Genomic DNA, 18,054 nt, shown 5'->3' with positions numbered 1-18,054 from the left:
AGAGCCACATGGGCTATTTTCAAATCTCTTTGTCTACAGGTCAGAGTTCGAAATAAACGAGTGACATCTTGTTTACACCTCACATGTTGATTAACAAACACAGGGCAGTCGCCATTTTGTGAAATGCAAATTCAAAGCACTCCTTTGTTTGTGCTTATGCAGTTGGTGGCAGGAGATGAGGCATTTTACTAGGCATACCATTTTGTAAAGAACAGCATACTTCTTGTCAGTGTTGAAACTAGAAAATAGTCAGGCTACATTAACGTTGGAAGTTTGGTATTTGGAGGGAAGGAATATTGTATCTGATTTTGGAAGTATTTCTGCTTGCAAGTGTGTATTGGCTAGGGCAGGGGTCGGCAACCCGCGGCCCTTTAAGCCCTCTGCTCTGGCTCCCTTGAGCTTAGACAAAAAATAAGAAGGAAATAAAATAAAAGTATTTGTAGGACTATTTATATTTTGTTGCATGGTTGAAAATGTTTCTTATCTTGTATTTTGAGGTGATACTGTGACACATAAATAAAAAACAAAACGGTTTTAATTAGGTCAACTAAAATATGCGTCACATCCTGCTACGGTCCCGCGCGAGCGCCTTTTCCTGCAGGTGAATAACCTGACCCCCGGCTCGATGAGCGAACTATGGATAAACCAAAGAAAAGTACCGGAGGAACACAGGATTTAATTCTTTGTGGACAGAGTTATATGCTTTCACATCTAATGATGCTGGTTTACCGGTATGTTTGATATGTAGAGAGAAGTTGTCAAAGGTGCTGCACTGCAGCCTTTACGTATCGAGAAACAACGGGAACAACACGGAGAGGAAGACAGCTGACGATCTTCAGTCATAATTCAATGGGGTATGCAGTACTCGAGTTGAGGGGGGATGGGGGGGGATGGCATCCCCCTTAGGTATTAAAATGGTCAAAACCATCCCCCTTGTCCCCCTTCCCATCCCCTGTTATTTGATCAATTAATGTGGAAATATTGCCAATGTTTAATTTTCAACATTCTACATTTTATATGTGCACGTCACGTGCCCCTCGTCCACATTATTTTAGCCGCTAAAATACTGTTGACGAGGGGCTCGTGCACATATCACGATCACGAAATTGATGTCAAGTCAGTCAGCGTCAACGATAGCAGCGCAGCCTGTGCAAGCATCATGGCCAGTAAGCGACAAGGACAGCTTGACCTGAGGGACTACTTCGGCTTTAAGAGGACAAAAAGTACCACTGAAGGTAAGTCAAGAATACTTTTGATATGTCACCAAATGTGTAATCTCTGGACAGAGGCGATAACAACAGAGTTATAGTTTGGTTGCTTACGTTTTTTTTCTTGTTAACTAGCCTAACGCCAGGCAGCTAGTACTAGCTGCTATAGTAACCAACGTCAGGTTAGACCTTTCTTATATTCACAAAGTTAATGTCAGATTTGATTTCTTTTTCACATGGAATATCCGCAGGGTTTCCCACAGCTCTTTACTGCTTAGGCGGCCGCATAAGCAACACACTTAACTAGCCTAGAGATGTTCAGTCGGGGAAAAAAGTTAAATGTAATTTAGGATGAGGCAGAGCAAGCTAGTGTACAAGCAGAGACGACAGGGGCAGAAGAACACAGAGAAGAACAGGTGTCGTTGACGGTTCCTGAAACAGCCGGTGAAGTTCAGTTAAGGATGGTAGATAGTCCAAGTTTGGGATTCTTCAGTATGAAAACTGGTTCCGAAAGAACCCATTTGAATTAAGGTTCCTGGAGGATCTTTAGGCTGATTTTGTGTATCAATTCGATGATCATGTATCCACTAGTGATTTAAGCACTTTGTTTGATAAGCTTTCCATTCATTTTAGTGAGATCATATAATATAAATTAAGTGTGAAAATTGCACCTTTAGTCACTGTGAGCGACCAAAATGTATTACTTAAAAAGCTTTAAATGTGATGCATGCCTCCGAATCGTGTGATAGCGGCTTCTGGTGGTTGAATGTCATCGCTCTTATTGTATATGAAAAAAAAACACAACTTGACAGTAGGCCTACTTCACTGTCTGCTCATCCTAACAAAACCATAATGCCGTTGTTTTCTTCATATAGAGGATAATCATGGCGAGGAAGCAGGAAGGAGAGCAGAGGAGCCTAGAGCTGGAGAAGGAACAGGTTTGATAATTCTAAATAGACACTTTTCTTTTTCGAAGAGGGGAAATGTATCTTACCAAGTGGGGTTTTAACATAGATTTTATGTTTTTGTGGTAGAAAAAAGAAGAGAGGAGGAGGCAGAAGCAGGGCGAGATAGTGTCGATGATTCTGACCAAAATAACCAGGGAGATAATGAGCAAGATATCCCTGAATGCTGGACATCTACCAAGTTCAGGGAGAAAAAAAAGTATTATCCATGGCTAATATGTCAAAGCAAAAAACTTGGCTGCCTAACCTGCCAGAAAATGAAAGTGGTTGGGCCAAATACAGGTGGGAGCAGCCAGTTGCATATTGCTGAGGAGTGGTCCAACGTTAAGGTTACAGCCTATGGTACAAACCGAGCAGCACAGCTGCAGTCTCTTCGTAAGAAAATACACAAGCATAAAATGTCAGACTATCACCAAGCAGCTGAGAAAACCATGGAAAAAGCAAAAGAAAAGACATTGGAAACATTGACTTCTGAAATGCAAAGGGATCACTTCTTAACTACTGATAGGGTATTTCGTACAGTTTACAAGATTGTGAAATCTGGAAGGCCTTTCACAGATCTACCGTCCGATATTGATCTGCAAGTCTTGAATGGACTAGACATGGGAAGAACTTTACATTCAGACTATTCCTGTGCAACAATCAGCCAACACATAGCAAATGAAATGCGAAAGAGAGTAGTTGGAAAGGTCCTTCAAAGTGGAACAAAACTTTCTGTTATGATAGATGAAGCTACAACTGACAGTAAAAAATCAGTATTGATCATTTATATTAGAGCGAGCTTAGGGATGAGTGAAGAGCCCCTAACATTCTTCTTGGATCTAGTTGAGCTTTCTGCTACCAATGCAGGTGAAATCTATCAAGCTCTAAGGAAAAATCTGTCACATCATGGCTTCTCTGAAGCTATTCTGAGTGAACGCTTTGTTTGCTTTGCATCAGATGGAGCTTCTGTAATGCTTGGAAGTAAAGCAGGTGTTGCAACCAAAATCGTAGAAAAGTTTCCAAACGTAATGGTGTGGCACTGCATGAACCACCGTCTTGAGCTGAGTGTTGGAGATGCTGTTGAAGAAACTGTAGGGATGAATGACTTCCAGTTTTTCTTTGACAAAGTGTACAGTCTCTATCATGCATCGGCCAAAAACCGCCGTGAGATCACTGAATGTTGTGAGGAACTTGCTTTACAGTGTCTGAACATAGGGAGAATTCTCAGCACTAGATGGGTGGCATCCAGTTACAGGACCATTAAAGCTGTATGGCAGCAGTACCCTGCAATCCACAAGCACTTTTCCAATGCCTCAGTTGATCCTAAAAGAAGTTCAACAGAGAAATGCATGTTCAGTGGTTTAATAGATCGCCTTTCTAATGTCACCTTTGTGCACAATCTTGGAATCATGTATGATGCTTTAGAAGAGTTGTCTGAATTCTCTCTCTCTCTTCAAGACAGAAACATGACGCTCCCCAAGGCTTTAGCAATACTCAGTCGGCAGGTCCGTGTGTTGAAGTCCATGGCAGAGCAGCCTGGACCAGCGGCAGAAGTGGCTCAGACTGCAATCGGTTTGAAGCTATTCAAAGGGGTGCCACTAACAAATAATTTAAGACACAGCAGAGAAATAAACCACCAAAATTGTTTTCATGCTTTGGCTGCTAAAATTGAGACAAGAATGGGATCACTGCCTGGAAAACAGAGAAGCAAAGAAGAGTACCAGAGCTTTCTTGACAATGTCAAAGTGCTGCAGCCATCAAACTGGCCAGATGTGTGTGGTGTTCGTTATGCCGAAAAGGAAATACAGGAACTCTGCTACTTTTTCAAGCTTGATGATGGCAGACAAATTCAGAGAGGAATGAGGGAATATGTTGATATGGTGAAACTCAAAACTGTTGATGAAATGACACCACAAGCACCAGAAGAGCTAAAGCCCCTCCTTCAAGCAGTGAACACACTGGTCATCTCCACAGCTGAGTTTGAGCGTGGGTTCAGTCAGATGAACATTTTAACCACAACTAGAAGCACGCTAGAGGTAAAAAGTATGTCAGCCTTGCTTTTCATCAAGTGTGTTGGCCCTCCACTACAAATGTTCAAACCAGAAGTTTATGTCAAGTCTTGGCTTCAAAGTCGTAGCTTGGCTAATGATCTGAGAGCAAGAGCCCGGAAAGTTGTCATTAAAAAACATGATTATGAAACTCTTTGGAAGATCCTATGAGATACTACAGTATAGGGGAGAATTGGGTTGGTAGCCATTGAATAAAACTGTTTATTTGTATTTGTATATCATATTATATGTATTATTTTCAGATTTTGTAAATAGTATATTTGTTTAATCCATGTTCTTGCACTTGAATTAAAATGGACTTGACTAGAGAGGATTCATGTTCAATGTTTTGTGAGGTTTTGTTTCAACATTTAATGGATGAATTCCCAGTAGATTTATAGGTATTGTGAGTGTGAAGTTGAAGTTGAAGTTGCACTTGCACCCAGTGGGAAAATGTGTCCTCTGCATTTACCCTAACTATGTAGGAGCAGTGGTAGCCATGGGACCAACTCTAATTCTGAGGTGCCTTGGTCAAGATCAATGACAGGAGTATCTGACACGTAATATATCCATAGCATGCAAGTTGTTTTACAGTAATAGAATATAATAATTATCTTTGTGCTTAAACACTAATCAAAAGGGTAAAAGGGTACAACGTTGGTCTCCCACCAAATGCGCTGTCATCAGATCAAATTAAGGGCCCTTAAGACAGTCAGCACCAAACATATATCCAGTCTACTCAACTACCCTGAATTGCAGGTTAGTTTTTGTTTTTAATCTCCGGGGGGGGGGGCATGCAGATCCACCATCCCCCCTGGCTTTTTTTTACAACTTGACCACTGGGGGTATGTAATTTATTTCAGAAACACTTTTTGTTATATTCCATGGAATGCTCTTAACATCCCGATAGCAATGAATATATTAAATGCTTTGACAATAAATACATACAAAAATTAATCTCTGGAAGCCGTAGCGCTGTAAAAAGCACGACCAATCATCCTGAGCCGGCCCGGCTAAAATAACTGGATGGCCTACCTGCGTGTCAGCGTGTCAGCGTTTCAGCCTTCGGTCTGTGCACACATTTATCTCGTGCCCTCATTGGTCATGTGCGCGTTCGTGTGTGTTGGAGGAGGGGCTCTGTGAGGAAGTCTGAAGGAAGAGGCATATTTTTTCCGGTTGTGTATTTTCAAATTCTAGCGCACTCAAGCTGGTTTCTCCTACTTTTAACTATTTTTAGGGTGCAGCTTTATGTTTTATTTATTTCAAAGTGGGCCCATTTTAATAATATTTTGTTTCCTTCAAATGTGCAGAGGACTCCCCAAGTGCTGTGTTTAATTTATTTTAAAGTAGGCCGGTGTATTATTTTTAATTCTCCTTATAGGAGTTCTTTGTTTCTTATTAGAGGTTAACAGTTTTATATAATGTAATAAATAGCCTAATAAATGCAAAAAAACTGTAGTTTTTGTCTGATATAACAATAAATAGGCTACAACTTTATTAGCTATGAAATATGTTTTGCGGCTCCAGACAAAAAAATGTTTTGGAAAAAGGAGCAAAATGGCTCTTTTGGTCAAAAAGGTTGCAGACCCCTGGGGTAGGGTGACCAAACGTCCTCTTTTGCCCGGACATGTCCTCTTTTCACGCCCTGTCCGGGTCGTCCGGGGGGGGTTTATAAATTCATGAAAATGTCCGGGTTTCGCGGACCGTTTGCATGTACTTAAATTGACTGGCGCATTGCACAGAATACTACGGTACTCTGTTGCGTGTGTGACGTAATCCCTGAGTCTGAAGCTTTGTGGGCGGCTCAACAACTACGCTGACACACAAACAGAGGAAGGGGACAGAGCGGGCCGCAGATCACATTCACAATGCCAAAGCGCAAATATACTTTTACAGATGAATTGCAGAAGAAATTACAAATGTACCGACCCGGTCGGAACAAATGGGAGGCGGAGTGCACCATGTGCAAAGCTTGCACATACGTGTTTGTGTCCAATAAAGGTGCAGGCGATCTTAAAGCGCACATGGACACAGACTGCAGACAGCTGCACTAGGCAAGATTTTAGCTGGCAATGAAAAACCTCTACAAAAGACCAATACACTACAAACAGAGAAACATATTGATATGGCGGACAGCTTATATAAAAAGGCTTCAAATGTATTTAGTATTGCCTGAACATGTTTTAATTGGGGGGTGGACTTCACATCCTCTAGGGGGGTCCGGGGGTGCCCCCCCGGGAAGATTTTTTTTAACATTTTAAAGTAAAATGCTTCAATCTGGTGCACTTTGAGGGCCCAAACTAGAGACTGATCTAGGGAATACAACTCTAAAACACCCATATGAAAAAGATCGGTTTGCATTTTAATAATCAAATACGTATCTGAACATATCCAATAACCCATAGCCAATAACAAATAAATGTAGGCTAACTTTTATTTTTGTGGTTCATTTATATCTTATTTTATCAGTTAACATTAATTTATTTATGCATATTGTTAAATATCTCCAGTTTTAAACAATATTTTTGGTTTACTGTCCTACAGTAGCCTATACATTGGAATGATTTCAAACCTGTTTTTATTTATCCTAATAATTATAGAGGAGTGCCTTGGAAATATTTGTTTACATAAATTGTGATCAAAACGTTTGAGACCCACTGAGATAACTTAGACTAAAGTGAACTATCTATCTAGGAGTCCTTTACCTCACTGAGCCTCTCAGTCTGACAGGAGAGGACTCTCCCTCCACATTATTGTAGAAACAGCTTCTTATATCCGTTAGCGCAGCAGAAGCTAACAACATTCCCCGCCGGTACCGGTGCACCCCCTCTCTCTATCTCTCTCTCTCACGCTGGCTGTGAGCTGCGGGCGCCTGATAAGCCAACATCCCCCACTTTCATCACTTACAGCGGCCATTGTACAGGGCAAATGGAAAATGTAACCGGGGTGAAAATGGTGTTATCTTTACTTAATTATGAATGTTGTTACATCAAGGCTGAAAATTCTTTTTTTTTTGATTATATTTGTATCTAATCTTGTGGAAGTGTAGTTCCCCTGTCCTCCACCAGGGGGTGCTGCAGCACCCTCAGCACCCCTACTTCCCACGGCCCTGCTCATAGTGATCAAGAAGTTTTTTGAAAACGAATTCAGTGAGATCAACCTCTGGCACATGCACTCACTCATGTCTGCGTTCCACACCCACATTCAAGACATGGAAAAGGAGAAGAACTCCATTATGGAGGTAAAGAAAATAATGAACAGCATCCACACCATTCTTCTTGAACGCAAGAGCAACAACTTCATGTCCCTTAAAGTTAAGGGACTACTGGCACAAAAGCGTAGTGATGGACTTGGTAAGGAATATGACCAGTTCTGTGCTGATGTGCAAGGCCTGTACAGTACATGTCTGTAGTATCTGGAGAAGTGGATGAATCCCATGGAAGAGTTCTCCACATTCACGTGGATGGATCTGAGTGAGCCACCAGAGTGGAATGATGTGGAGGCCTGCATCAAGTTCCTAGGAGAGAAGGGGGTGATAATTGATGATGTCAAGTGTTTTGACCAGGTCACCAATCTGAAGAGATTCACAGAAAGGTGCAACCGTGATGAAGAGTTCAGTGGCCTGCAGGTGCACCAGTAGTGGACCAAATATTTTGAGAAGGCCAAAAGGATTGCATGTTACTCAGAACTACTGAGATGGCACAGTTTGTCTTTGCACTTTCCTCTCACAATGCAAATGTTGAGAGGGTTTTCTCACTGATGCAGAGCCAGTGGACCAAGGAGAGGAACCAGCTGTCTGTTGAGTCACTGAAGGGGATTCTATTTGTGCAATACAATTTGAAAGACATGTCTTGCAAAGACTTTCATGCTTATTTGTTGAGCAACCAAAAACTGCTGGGAAAGATCAGCTCCACAGCTAAATATCGATGGGCAGACAAGGAGGATGAAGAAGAAAAGCAGGATGAAGAAGATTGAAGTATGCAGCTATGCAGAGAGAGAAAGCTATGTAGCTGTGGGAGAGAAACTTTAAACTTTTAATTTTAAATTGGGACCCTAGAAAACTGTTTGAAGCTAGAAATATGTGAAAAGTTGTCATTTCACTGTGGTTGTTTACAATGACAGGGCCTGGAATTGTGTTTACAAACATTTAAAGTAGGCTTATATTTGGTTCATGGTGCCTCAAAATGTGTTTGGTTTGATTAGGTAATCAAATGTTATGTTATGTTATGTTCACTAATGGCTATTATGCAAATGTGAAATCCAAAACTGCATAGTGCACTTTTAAAATAATTAGATTAGTGTCTTTGTGAGGTTACTGTTTTATTGTTTACATTGACAAAATACAAAGAGATTATTTGTTAAAGCTGGATTTTCTATTTTCTACTATTTCATATATTTTGTTATTTATTTTTGACCAGTAAGACTTGAAAAGAGAGCTATTATTTTTGTTACAGGTTGATGTTTAAGTTATTCTTGTGCATTTGAGATTTGTCAGAGATAATTCTAGGCATAATAAAGCATGTTGATTGTTGAGTAACCTTGCTTTGGTGTGTCTTTGGTTATAGAGAGATATTATTGTGTTATATACAGTAAAATAATATAAATAATAATTTGATATCCATACAGAGGAGGCATACTTTAAAACAATAAGGCATCTTTGAATAAACGTTGAGTATCATTAAGTATCTCGAGGCTGGGGGAAGCATGTCCTCTTTTTTGGAAATCAAAATATGGTCACCTTAGTGCAGAGGTGCCTAGTACGTCGACCGCGGTCGACCAGTCGACCGCAGGGGCAATGCTGGTAGATCGCGAGTCATTCATAAAAACAAAAATCCAGCTCCGTTAAAATAGACAAAACAGGTTTTGATCCCTCCTCCCTTGGCCTCCCTGACACTTAATTCAGGAGTTTACTTGATTGACAGAAAAAGCGACCTATCACTTTCCAGTCTGTTAACCCAGAATGCAAAGCGATACAAAATCAGTCAAGTGCCGGGAAAACTCAAATTAAGTTAAAGAGATAAACAAGATAAAAACAACAAAATGAGTGCGGGACCGAGGAAAAAGCTAAAAACATACCACTTCCATCCAGAATGGGAGGAAGAATATTTGTTTGTGATGTCACATTCAAAGGTTATTTGCCTTATTTGTAAAGCAAGTGTCGCTCTGCCAAAGAAAGCTAACGTGGAGAGGCATTATCGGAGTGTTCACAAGGCATATGACAGTGACTTCCCTCCGAGTAGCGAGTTAAGAAAGAGAAAGGTGAGGGAACTTAAATCACAATTAGCTGGACAGCAGTCACTTTTCTTAAAGCCGACATCCACCGCAAAGGCAGCCACTGAAGCATCTCTACGAGTGAGTCACGCTATAATCAAACACAAAAAATCCTTTCAAGATGGAGAGATGGTGAAAGAAGCCTTCGTAGAAGCAGCAGACGCCTTGTTTCGGGATTACACAAACAAAACAGAAATAGTAAACGCTATCAAGGCCGTCCAATTATCACGGAGCACAGTCACACGTCGCTGTGAAGTCATGGCTAAGGATTTGACCCAGCAACTCAGGAAGGACATAGAAGACTGCGAGTGTTTCTCACTCCAACTAGACGAGTCCACTGACGTGAGCGATACAGCGCAATTGTGCGTTTTTATCCGGATGGTGTTCACAGACATGACGGCGAAAGAGGAATTGCTGACAATTCTGCCAATGAAGGAACACACTCGGGGCGAGGACATTTTTCGGACATTTAAAAACTTTGTTGACAACACTAAACTCCCCATGTCTAAGTTGAGTTCCATCACAACGGATGGTGCGCCTGCGATGGTGGGCCGTTGTAATGGCTTCATCGCAAAATGCAGAGAGGATGACACATTCCCTGACTTTCTGAATTATCACTGCATCATACACCAGCACGCACTTTGTGCAAAAATGCTGAACATGAAAGAGGTCATGGATGTGTCACTTAAAGTGGCCTGTTCTATTCGGGCAAGACCTCTTCAAAGACGGCTGTTTCGTGCATATCTGGAGGATGCCGACTGTGTTCACACTGACCTCTTACTACACACCGACGTAAGATGGCTGAGCAGGGGCAATTTTCTCCAGAGATTTCGAGTGCTTCTACCGGAGATAAAGGAATTTCTCCATGGCACCAAGCTCGCGGAGTACGCACGTCTAGATGACGAGGAGTGGCTGTTAGATCTGGCGTTTTTAACAGACATTACACACATGTTAAATGAGCTGAACTTGGAGCTACAAGGGAAAGACAGAACTGTGTTTGACATGATCAGCTCAGTTAATGCCTTCAAACGAAGACTGCATCTGCTGTGTTCAAAGCTGCAGCGCAAAGATTTGGCCAACTTCAAAAACATCGCCTCTGAGCTGGAGAAGCAAGGGAAGGACAGCGCGCTCCTTGACAGTGTGCGCTACACAGAGCAAGTCAATAACATTACATCTGACTTCGAGAAACGCTTCCGAGACTTCGCTTTGCTCGAGCCAATCGCCACATTCATGTGCTATCCGTTTAGTGAAGACCATGATATTGATTCGCTGGCCCAAAACATCGGAGCAGTGTTTCATCTGAACCCGTCTGCGCTGGAGGATGAGATGTTGTCGCTGCAGGCCGACATTCAGTTAAAGGCGCGTGCCCATGCCGGACAGTTTTGGAACTTATTCAGGGTTGAAAAGTATCCAAACGTCAGAAAATGTGCCACCTCACTGACCTCACTCTTCGGCTCAACTTATTTATGCGAGTCAGTCTTCTCCCAAATGAAGATAGTGAAGTCGAAATACCGTTCCCAATTAACTGATAAACATTTGGAGGCCTGTCTGAGACTAGCCATCAGCAGTTACTGTCCTGATTATGCAACATTGATGGACTCCATTCAGTGCAAGTCATCAGAATATGGTAGGGACCCACCTAAATATATTGAATTGTGTTTTGCAGCATTATATCAGGACCATGGAGAGAGGTTTCTTACCCTGCTTGTTTTTATGTGTTTCTTAACAGGGAAATGAAGGGACAGTCAGCAAGAGAAGGAGAGAGAGAGAGAGAGAGAGAGAGAGAGAGAGAGAGGGAGAGAGAGAGAGAGAGAAATAGAGAGAGAGAGAGAGATAGAGAAATAGAGAGATAGAGAGAGGAGAGAGAGAAATAGAGAGAGTGATAGAGAAATAGAGAGAGAGAGATAGAGAAATAGAGAGAGAGAGACAAATAGAGAGATAGAGAAATAGAGAGAGAGATAGAGAAATAGAGAGAGAGAGAGAGAGAGAGAGAGGTTAACATGCCTTTTTGTTTTATGTATTCATGTATTTGTTTCTGTTCAAGAACCCAAATAGAGTTGTTGTAGTTATCCCAAGTATAAATAAAACGTGTTATTCAGCCCCTTGCAATTTGGGATTTTATTTTTGGTTGGTAGACCTCCGTGAGCTGGTCATTTCAAAAGTAGCTCACCGGCCAAAAAAGTGTGGGCACCCCTGCCTTAGTGTATAGTTAATAGATAAATAAATAAATAAGTTAAAAGAGATACATAATTGATATTGAATGTACAAGATGAAACTGGTTTGGAATAGCAATGCAATAGACATGATTATTGTTTGGATGTTGATGCAAATGTTCATTATGTTTCTGTGTTACTATAGTGAGTACGTGCAGAGAACGTAAACACACACTTGAGTGAAGTCACGGTGTGTGTGTGTGTGGCGAACTGTGATAATAAGATACATATTTTTGCTCTTTGCAGAACAAAATAAAAGACTTTCAAATTAAATGTGTAGTGGAGGGCTACTTCACTCTGTACCACATTACATGAACATTACTTTTCGCTGCTTGTTGCATCCCTGGTTAGAAGCTAAACTGCATTTCGTTTTCTCAGTAGGCCTACCTGTAATATGTGCAATAACAATAAAGTTGAATCTAATCTTGAGCAGGAAGATTTAGAATTTATTTACTTAGTACATATCTGACATTAACGATTAAACACATTTGTGCATTCTTTAAACCGAGTCAAGCCGACTCCGGAGGTGGCGGCACATTAAAGTGTGCACCTGATTGTTTAACTTGAAGGTGCCTGATGACATTTAATCATTCAAACAAAATCATATTTTGTTTATTTTTAACGAAATAAATGTGGTTTAATCCACATAATTTACTGTGTTAATTGTTTACTGTAGTATTTTTTAACTCAAGGTGCCTGATATGAACATTTCCAGAAGAACTCTAGCTTGAATGGCCTTCGTATGTATACGCCCAACAATTTACACCTTCCAATTTACACCTTCCTTTTTTCCCATCCAAAGTTTGAATTGGAGAAAGGTAATGGTTATCGATGGTGCTTTTATAGCCTATTGTATAACAACTGTGTGGTTTATATTGCTTTTCAAATGCATATGGACACCCATTTACACTGCTCTTCCCGTCAAGAATATGAATAGAACTTAGTTAGATCACTTTACATTTCTGCGAATTAATTTTTAATCACACACGTCTCCCCAAGTCTCCCCGTCCCGAAAATATTAAATCAAATAAAAAGAGGAAACAATTTTCAAGTTCAGTTTTCACCGTTTTATTTAAAATAACTGACACAACAGACACCATACTGTAGGCCTATCTGCTGCGGAAACCAGGACAAGCTATTTCGGGATCTGTTTTTCGGGGGCTCCTCAGTCTCTCATTTACCCGGCTCCTGATCTTATGCCACTGGTCAATGTTCAGATTTGGGAACCAATTGTAAACATAGGACTCAATCTTTTTCAACCTCTTGACGGGAAAAAAGGAAGGTGTAAATGGTTGAATGATGAATAAACAGTGAGGAGGGGTACAGTATGAATACACTATATACACAGCCGCCCAGCCTGTGAGCAGTATGAACACCAATGAGTGCTCAGCTCGAGATACCAGCGAGTCGAGAGAGAGAATGATATCTGCATTTTCTCTTTTGGTTTGATTACACATGCTGGGGATTGTGTTTACAAACATTGACCGTTCACCAGCCCCCACCCCCCATGTTGCCTATGCTGTCCTGTGTTGCGAACTCTTTGTCTAAAACGAATTGGCCATCGGAATGTGTGGAGGAATTCTACCAAGGGGGATGGTCACATTCCACAGCTCTCCCCCCCACTCCTGTGATCTCCCAACCCCCAGCCTGTAGGTTTGTGTTCGCATATTTCTATGCCGTAATTCATACTGGTCCTCTCACGCACATACATTCTCCTTACAGTATACATACATATGAGTCCGTGTTACGGACCATTTGTTTTTCTTTATTAAAAAAGTAAAAGGAAGAGCGTCTGAGATGTGTTTTTGCCCTTTTGCTTTTTACCTTACTAAATGGTCTAATGGTCAGTGGAGCGAGGGGGGAGGGGGGCCGCGAAACTCACGGAAGTGATTTCAAAACAAAAAGCACTTGTTTGCTTGGAACAAAGAAAACGGCCAAGACACACATTGAGTCCAGAAAATGAATGTTATTAAGGGCTGTAAATATAATTTCTAAAATTGACAACAGGCTTATTATATTCAAAGCCCTTAATAACATTAATTTTCTGGTCTCAATGTGTGTCTTGGCCGTTTTCTTTGTGATCGCTGAATTCCCCTTGTTTCCTCTTGCATACATATGTTGTCATTGAATGAATATGCATGAGAGCAAAATGTATAAATATGAGCATTACAATATATTAATATGAGTGTGTGAGTGACAATGTATGAATGTTTGCATTGAAATATGATAATATGAGAGCAGAATGTGTGAGTGTAAATATATACGTGTGTGAGAGTAAAACTGTATGTATGTAAAAGGAGAATATATGTGTGTAAGAGTGAAAATGTATGTATGTAAAAGGAGAATATGTGTGTGAGAGTGAAAATGTATGTAAGTAAAAGGAGAATATATGTGTGTAAGAGTGAAAATATATGTATGTGAAAGGAGAATATATGTGTAAGAGTGAAAATATGCTGCATTTTGAATGTCCGATAGTCCACCATTTCCACCGGAAATATCAAACATTTAATAAAAGTGAAAAACAATGAACAAGACAACGTATTAATAATAATTAATTATATTTATTCCGTTTGGATGTAGGATTTTTGACTTTGTTTAGAGCAGTGATCTTCAGCAGAGAGCTAAGCGCTGTCAGGCCGGACCTAACCCTGAAAAGTATTATCATCTGAAATTAATAATTATGTTATTGATTTTAAATATATATAAGTATTGTTACAACTTGTATTTAGAAATACTCTGTTGTAATTATTGATGCATAAATGGTTTCATCCATTCAATGTGGCATCTGCTATAATGGGGTTAATGTATGATATTACTTAATAATACAATAGAATATATGATATGATAATTACATTTCAGTTTGATTAATTTCTTATTTCATAGTTTCTCATTATTATTATTTTTATTTTTATCGCTCATCTTATTTTTGATTTTATTAATCTGTGCCATCCTGTTTTTCACTCTCACTACTGTGTAAAAACACCACAACAATATTACAAAAGATATACTGCATAAAGCAAACTATATACTTTATTTGATCTAAAATATTGATGTTTTTTCATTATAGTAGCCTGTGAAAACCATAACAAATAAGTGATGAAATGCTACAGTATAGAGCTCCTGCGGATGATGTCACATATGCTGGTCACGTGACGAGAAACGAAGGGGGCAGCCATTTTGGCAGTAATCGCGTCAGTAAATTCATTGGCAGGCACTGGCAGACTGTCGAGGATGGTGGATAACTGCTGTGCACCAGGTTGCACAAATAGGCGTGGGAAGAAGAAAGGTGTATCTTATTATCGCATTCCAAAAGACGCGGAGAGGAGGGAAAAGTGGATCGCAGCGATTAAAAGAGCCAGGAGCCGTCTGAACAAGACTGAAAGATGGGACCCCCCGGCCGTTTGCTTTCGCTTATGCAGTGATCACTTCATATCAGGTGGGTGAAGGAATACAGTACAATGCTACAAAAAGTTTCTGGTCAGTTTAATTTTTACCGAAGTAGAATCTAGCACCCAGTTATTATAGCTAACGGACTCTGTGATGTCCCTTTTTAACTCAACAAGTGTGGCTCTGGTGCAGCCTAGCCAGTTAGCTTGTAGCAAGCTAGTGGTAAACAAACCCGTGTTGAAAATATTCCTCGGGACTCGGGGAGAGCAGCTCTCCCCGAGTCCCGCTGTGCAGTTGCAGTGGGCTCCCAGCACAACACCGTCGTTCCTGACCACCACCCATGGCTTTAGTTGACTTTCATTAAGCCTTTGGGAGTGATTAACCTATATATGAAATTCAAAAATAGATAAATAAAGGTTAAAAACGCCAGCCACTTTGGTTGAGTACGTTCAAAAATACAAACTAGTTTCAGACGCACTGCAGTAGCTATCCAAGCTAATAAACAAACATGCTAACGTGACACTGCCGTAGCTAGACAAGCTAATAAACAAACAATGCTAACGTGACACTGCCTATCAAACTGGAATAATTTAATACTTACCCTTGCAGTGATGATGCCGAAGTTTTTGGATGTAAGACTCCACAGTTGAATGTTGTTTACGAAGCCGGACTGACACCATTTGTAAGCCTCCAAGCTTTTGTAAGCTCTGAGGGAGTCTCCTGAGTACACTGATGGAAAGCTTACAAGATAGCTGTGGATGTCCGCGTAGCGCAAGTCGGGTACATCGTCTTCAGAGCAGGAGGTTATGCTCTTGAAAAGCACACCGGGTGCATTATATGGGTCGCTTATATTTAATCTTTCTAATTTTGTACTATAAAGCCGAATTTCACTTGAATTAAAATGAGATGTATACTCGCACGGTAGGAAAACGCTGGCGCCGGTCGTCATGTTTACTGCCAAAATGGTGGCTGATAACCAAAAGTCACGTGACCGCAGGAGCTCTATTCAGCAAACACAACTGCAGAGCTGCAAACATTGCAAACAGACTAAGTTCTACAACACCCAGTTGTGTTTGTGTATTTGTGAATGAAGGCCATCTCATGGTTAAATCCTGTAATTGAACAAATGGGGAAATTGGGGAACGCCCTCTAGCAACTTGGCAACACCCCCAGCCACTGGGACCCGCTGGGCTTTTGACTGGGACACACCCATGTGAGTCCTATCTGGAGTACTACATCTGTATATCTGTATAGTTAAATGTTAATTGACAATAAGTATTGTTGTTTTTGAATTGTACTTTCTTTATTTGATTGGCAGTCAGTTGTTGATTACATGCATACGTTGATAAAGCTACAGGCTACTTCAATATATATCACACTAATTCATAAAGCAAGTTAGACATTTTGATGTTCCGGACCTTTGCATGGGGAGATTTTCTCTAACTGGACCTCGTTGAATTTTAGTTGAATACCCCTGGTCTAGATGGAGAGGCTGGAGAATCCATCAGAGCAGTGGCAAAAGACAGAAATATTGACAGGTCAACCCCGCGTAGAGACCAGCGACGTGCAGTCAGGGGAGGCAGAGCCATACTCCAAAGTAACAGAAAAAAAAAATAATAATAATACAAATAATAATCATAACATGTCTCCACTGATCTGTGTTGTAAATGTGATTTATGTATGATTCCAATCGCTCGATTTGGATTTACTCCCACCAAATGGACTTCAAAAATGGAAAACCTTATATCTACCCTTAAACATTTCTCAAAGTTGGACTTTCAATCAAAACAAGCAGTGATAAACAATGGAAGACCCGATGCCTGAGCTTAAGGACCTTCTTCAAACTAACGGACAGAAAATAACACGTTCGTTTCAAACTGAGTGGTATCAAAGAAAAGACTGGCTGTGTGGCTGTGCTACGAAGAATCGACTTTACTGCTTTTCCTGCCTTTTGTTCTCCACTAGCGACAATGTTTGGACTAACATTGGATTTGGTGACTTGAAAAATCTACCAAGGAGCCTCAGCAAACATGAGAGATCGATCACTCACATTCAAAGCCAAATCGCATTAAAACTTTCGGCACTTCTCGGATAGATCTGGCCCTCAATGACCAGCAGAGAATAAATGTCAGCATCCACAATGCCAAGGTAAAGGAGAATCGTGAGATCTTAAAAGACCTTATTAATGCTGTCTGCTTCCTAGCTAAACAGGAGTTGGCATTTCGGGGGAATGATGAGAGTGCAAAATCTACGAATCGCGGCAACTATGTCGAGCTATTACATGCCTTTGCTGAAAAAGATGAGAAATTAGCAAGGCATTTGGAAACATCCACAGTATTTTCTGGCCTTTCAAATAGGATACAGAATGATCTCATAGAAGCAGTCAGTGATGTCATTAAAAATTCAGGCATGAGATTAATGCAGCCCCATTTGTTGGAGTGGAAGTAGATGAGACAACGGATGTCACAAACAAAGCCCATGTCTCTGTCATTCTGCGTCATGTGGACACAAGTGATGTGAAGGAGGCATTCTTGGGATTTGATGATGTGAGTGATGCCAGACGAGCACTGGCTATTGCTGATTATGTTTTGGGGGTGCTGGGGAAATAGAATTGCGTTGAAAAGCTGGTAGCTCAAACGTATGACAGAGCTGCTGTGATGGCATCAGGACTTAACGGGGTGCAGGCCAAGATCAAAGAAAAGGTGCCTGAGGCCATGTTCATCCATTGTTATGCACACAAATTGAACCTTGTCCTCTCGCAGTCAGCTAAATGTATGCCTGAGTGCAGGACGTTTTTTACAACAGTTGAGGGACTTGCAGCGTTTTTCAAAAAATCGACCAAGCGTACCCACCTACTGGATGAAGTTGTGAAGCGACGTTTGCCAAGAGCAGCGCCGACGAGATGGAGCTCAAATTCCAAACTAGTGCACACTATCAGCATGTACCAATCGGATCTGCCTGCTGTGTTCCGGATCATGAG

At 40.9% G+C, this 18,054-nt stretch overlaps 1 protein-coding gene across 1 annotated transcript; it reads left to right on the top strand.

Moving 5' to 3' along the window:
- Positions 1-9,603: 9,603 nt before the first annotated feature.
- On the top strand, positions 9,604-11,211 carry LOC307032986 (general transcription factor II-I repeat domain-containing protein 2A-like; the record flags this gene model as incomplete). Its single annotated transcript, XM_079671255.1, has 2 exons — positions 9,604-11,101; positions 11,204-11,211. 2 exons carry the CDS (start codon positions 9,604-9,606, stop codon positions 11,209-11,211), a joined length of 1,506 nt encoding a protein of 501 aa, XP_079527381.1.
- Positions 11,212-18,054: the final 6,843 nt, after the last annotated feature.

Source organism: Notothenia rossii (genome assembly GCF_949606895.1).
Source record: "Notothenia rossii genome assembly, chromosome: 3".
In the NCBI taxonomy this organism is placed as follows: Eukaryota; Metazoa; Chordata; class Actinopteri; order Perciformes; family Nototheniidae; genus Notothenia; species Notothenia rossii.
Note: the sequence above shows the minus strand (reverse complement) of the source record. Positions and strands in the feature narration are given on the sequence as shown.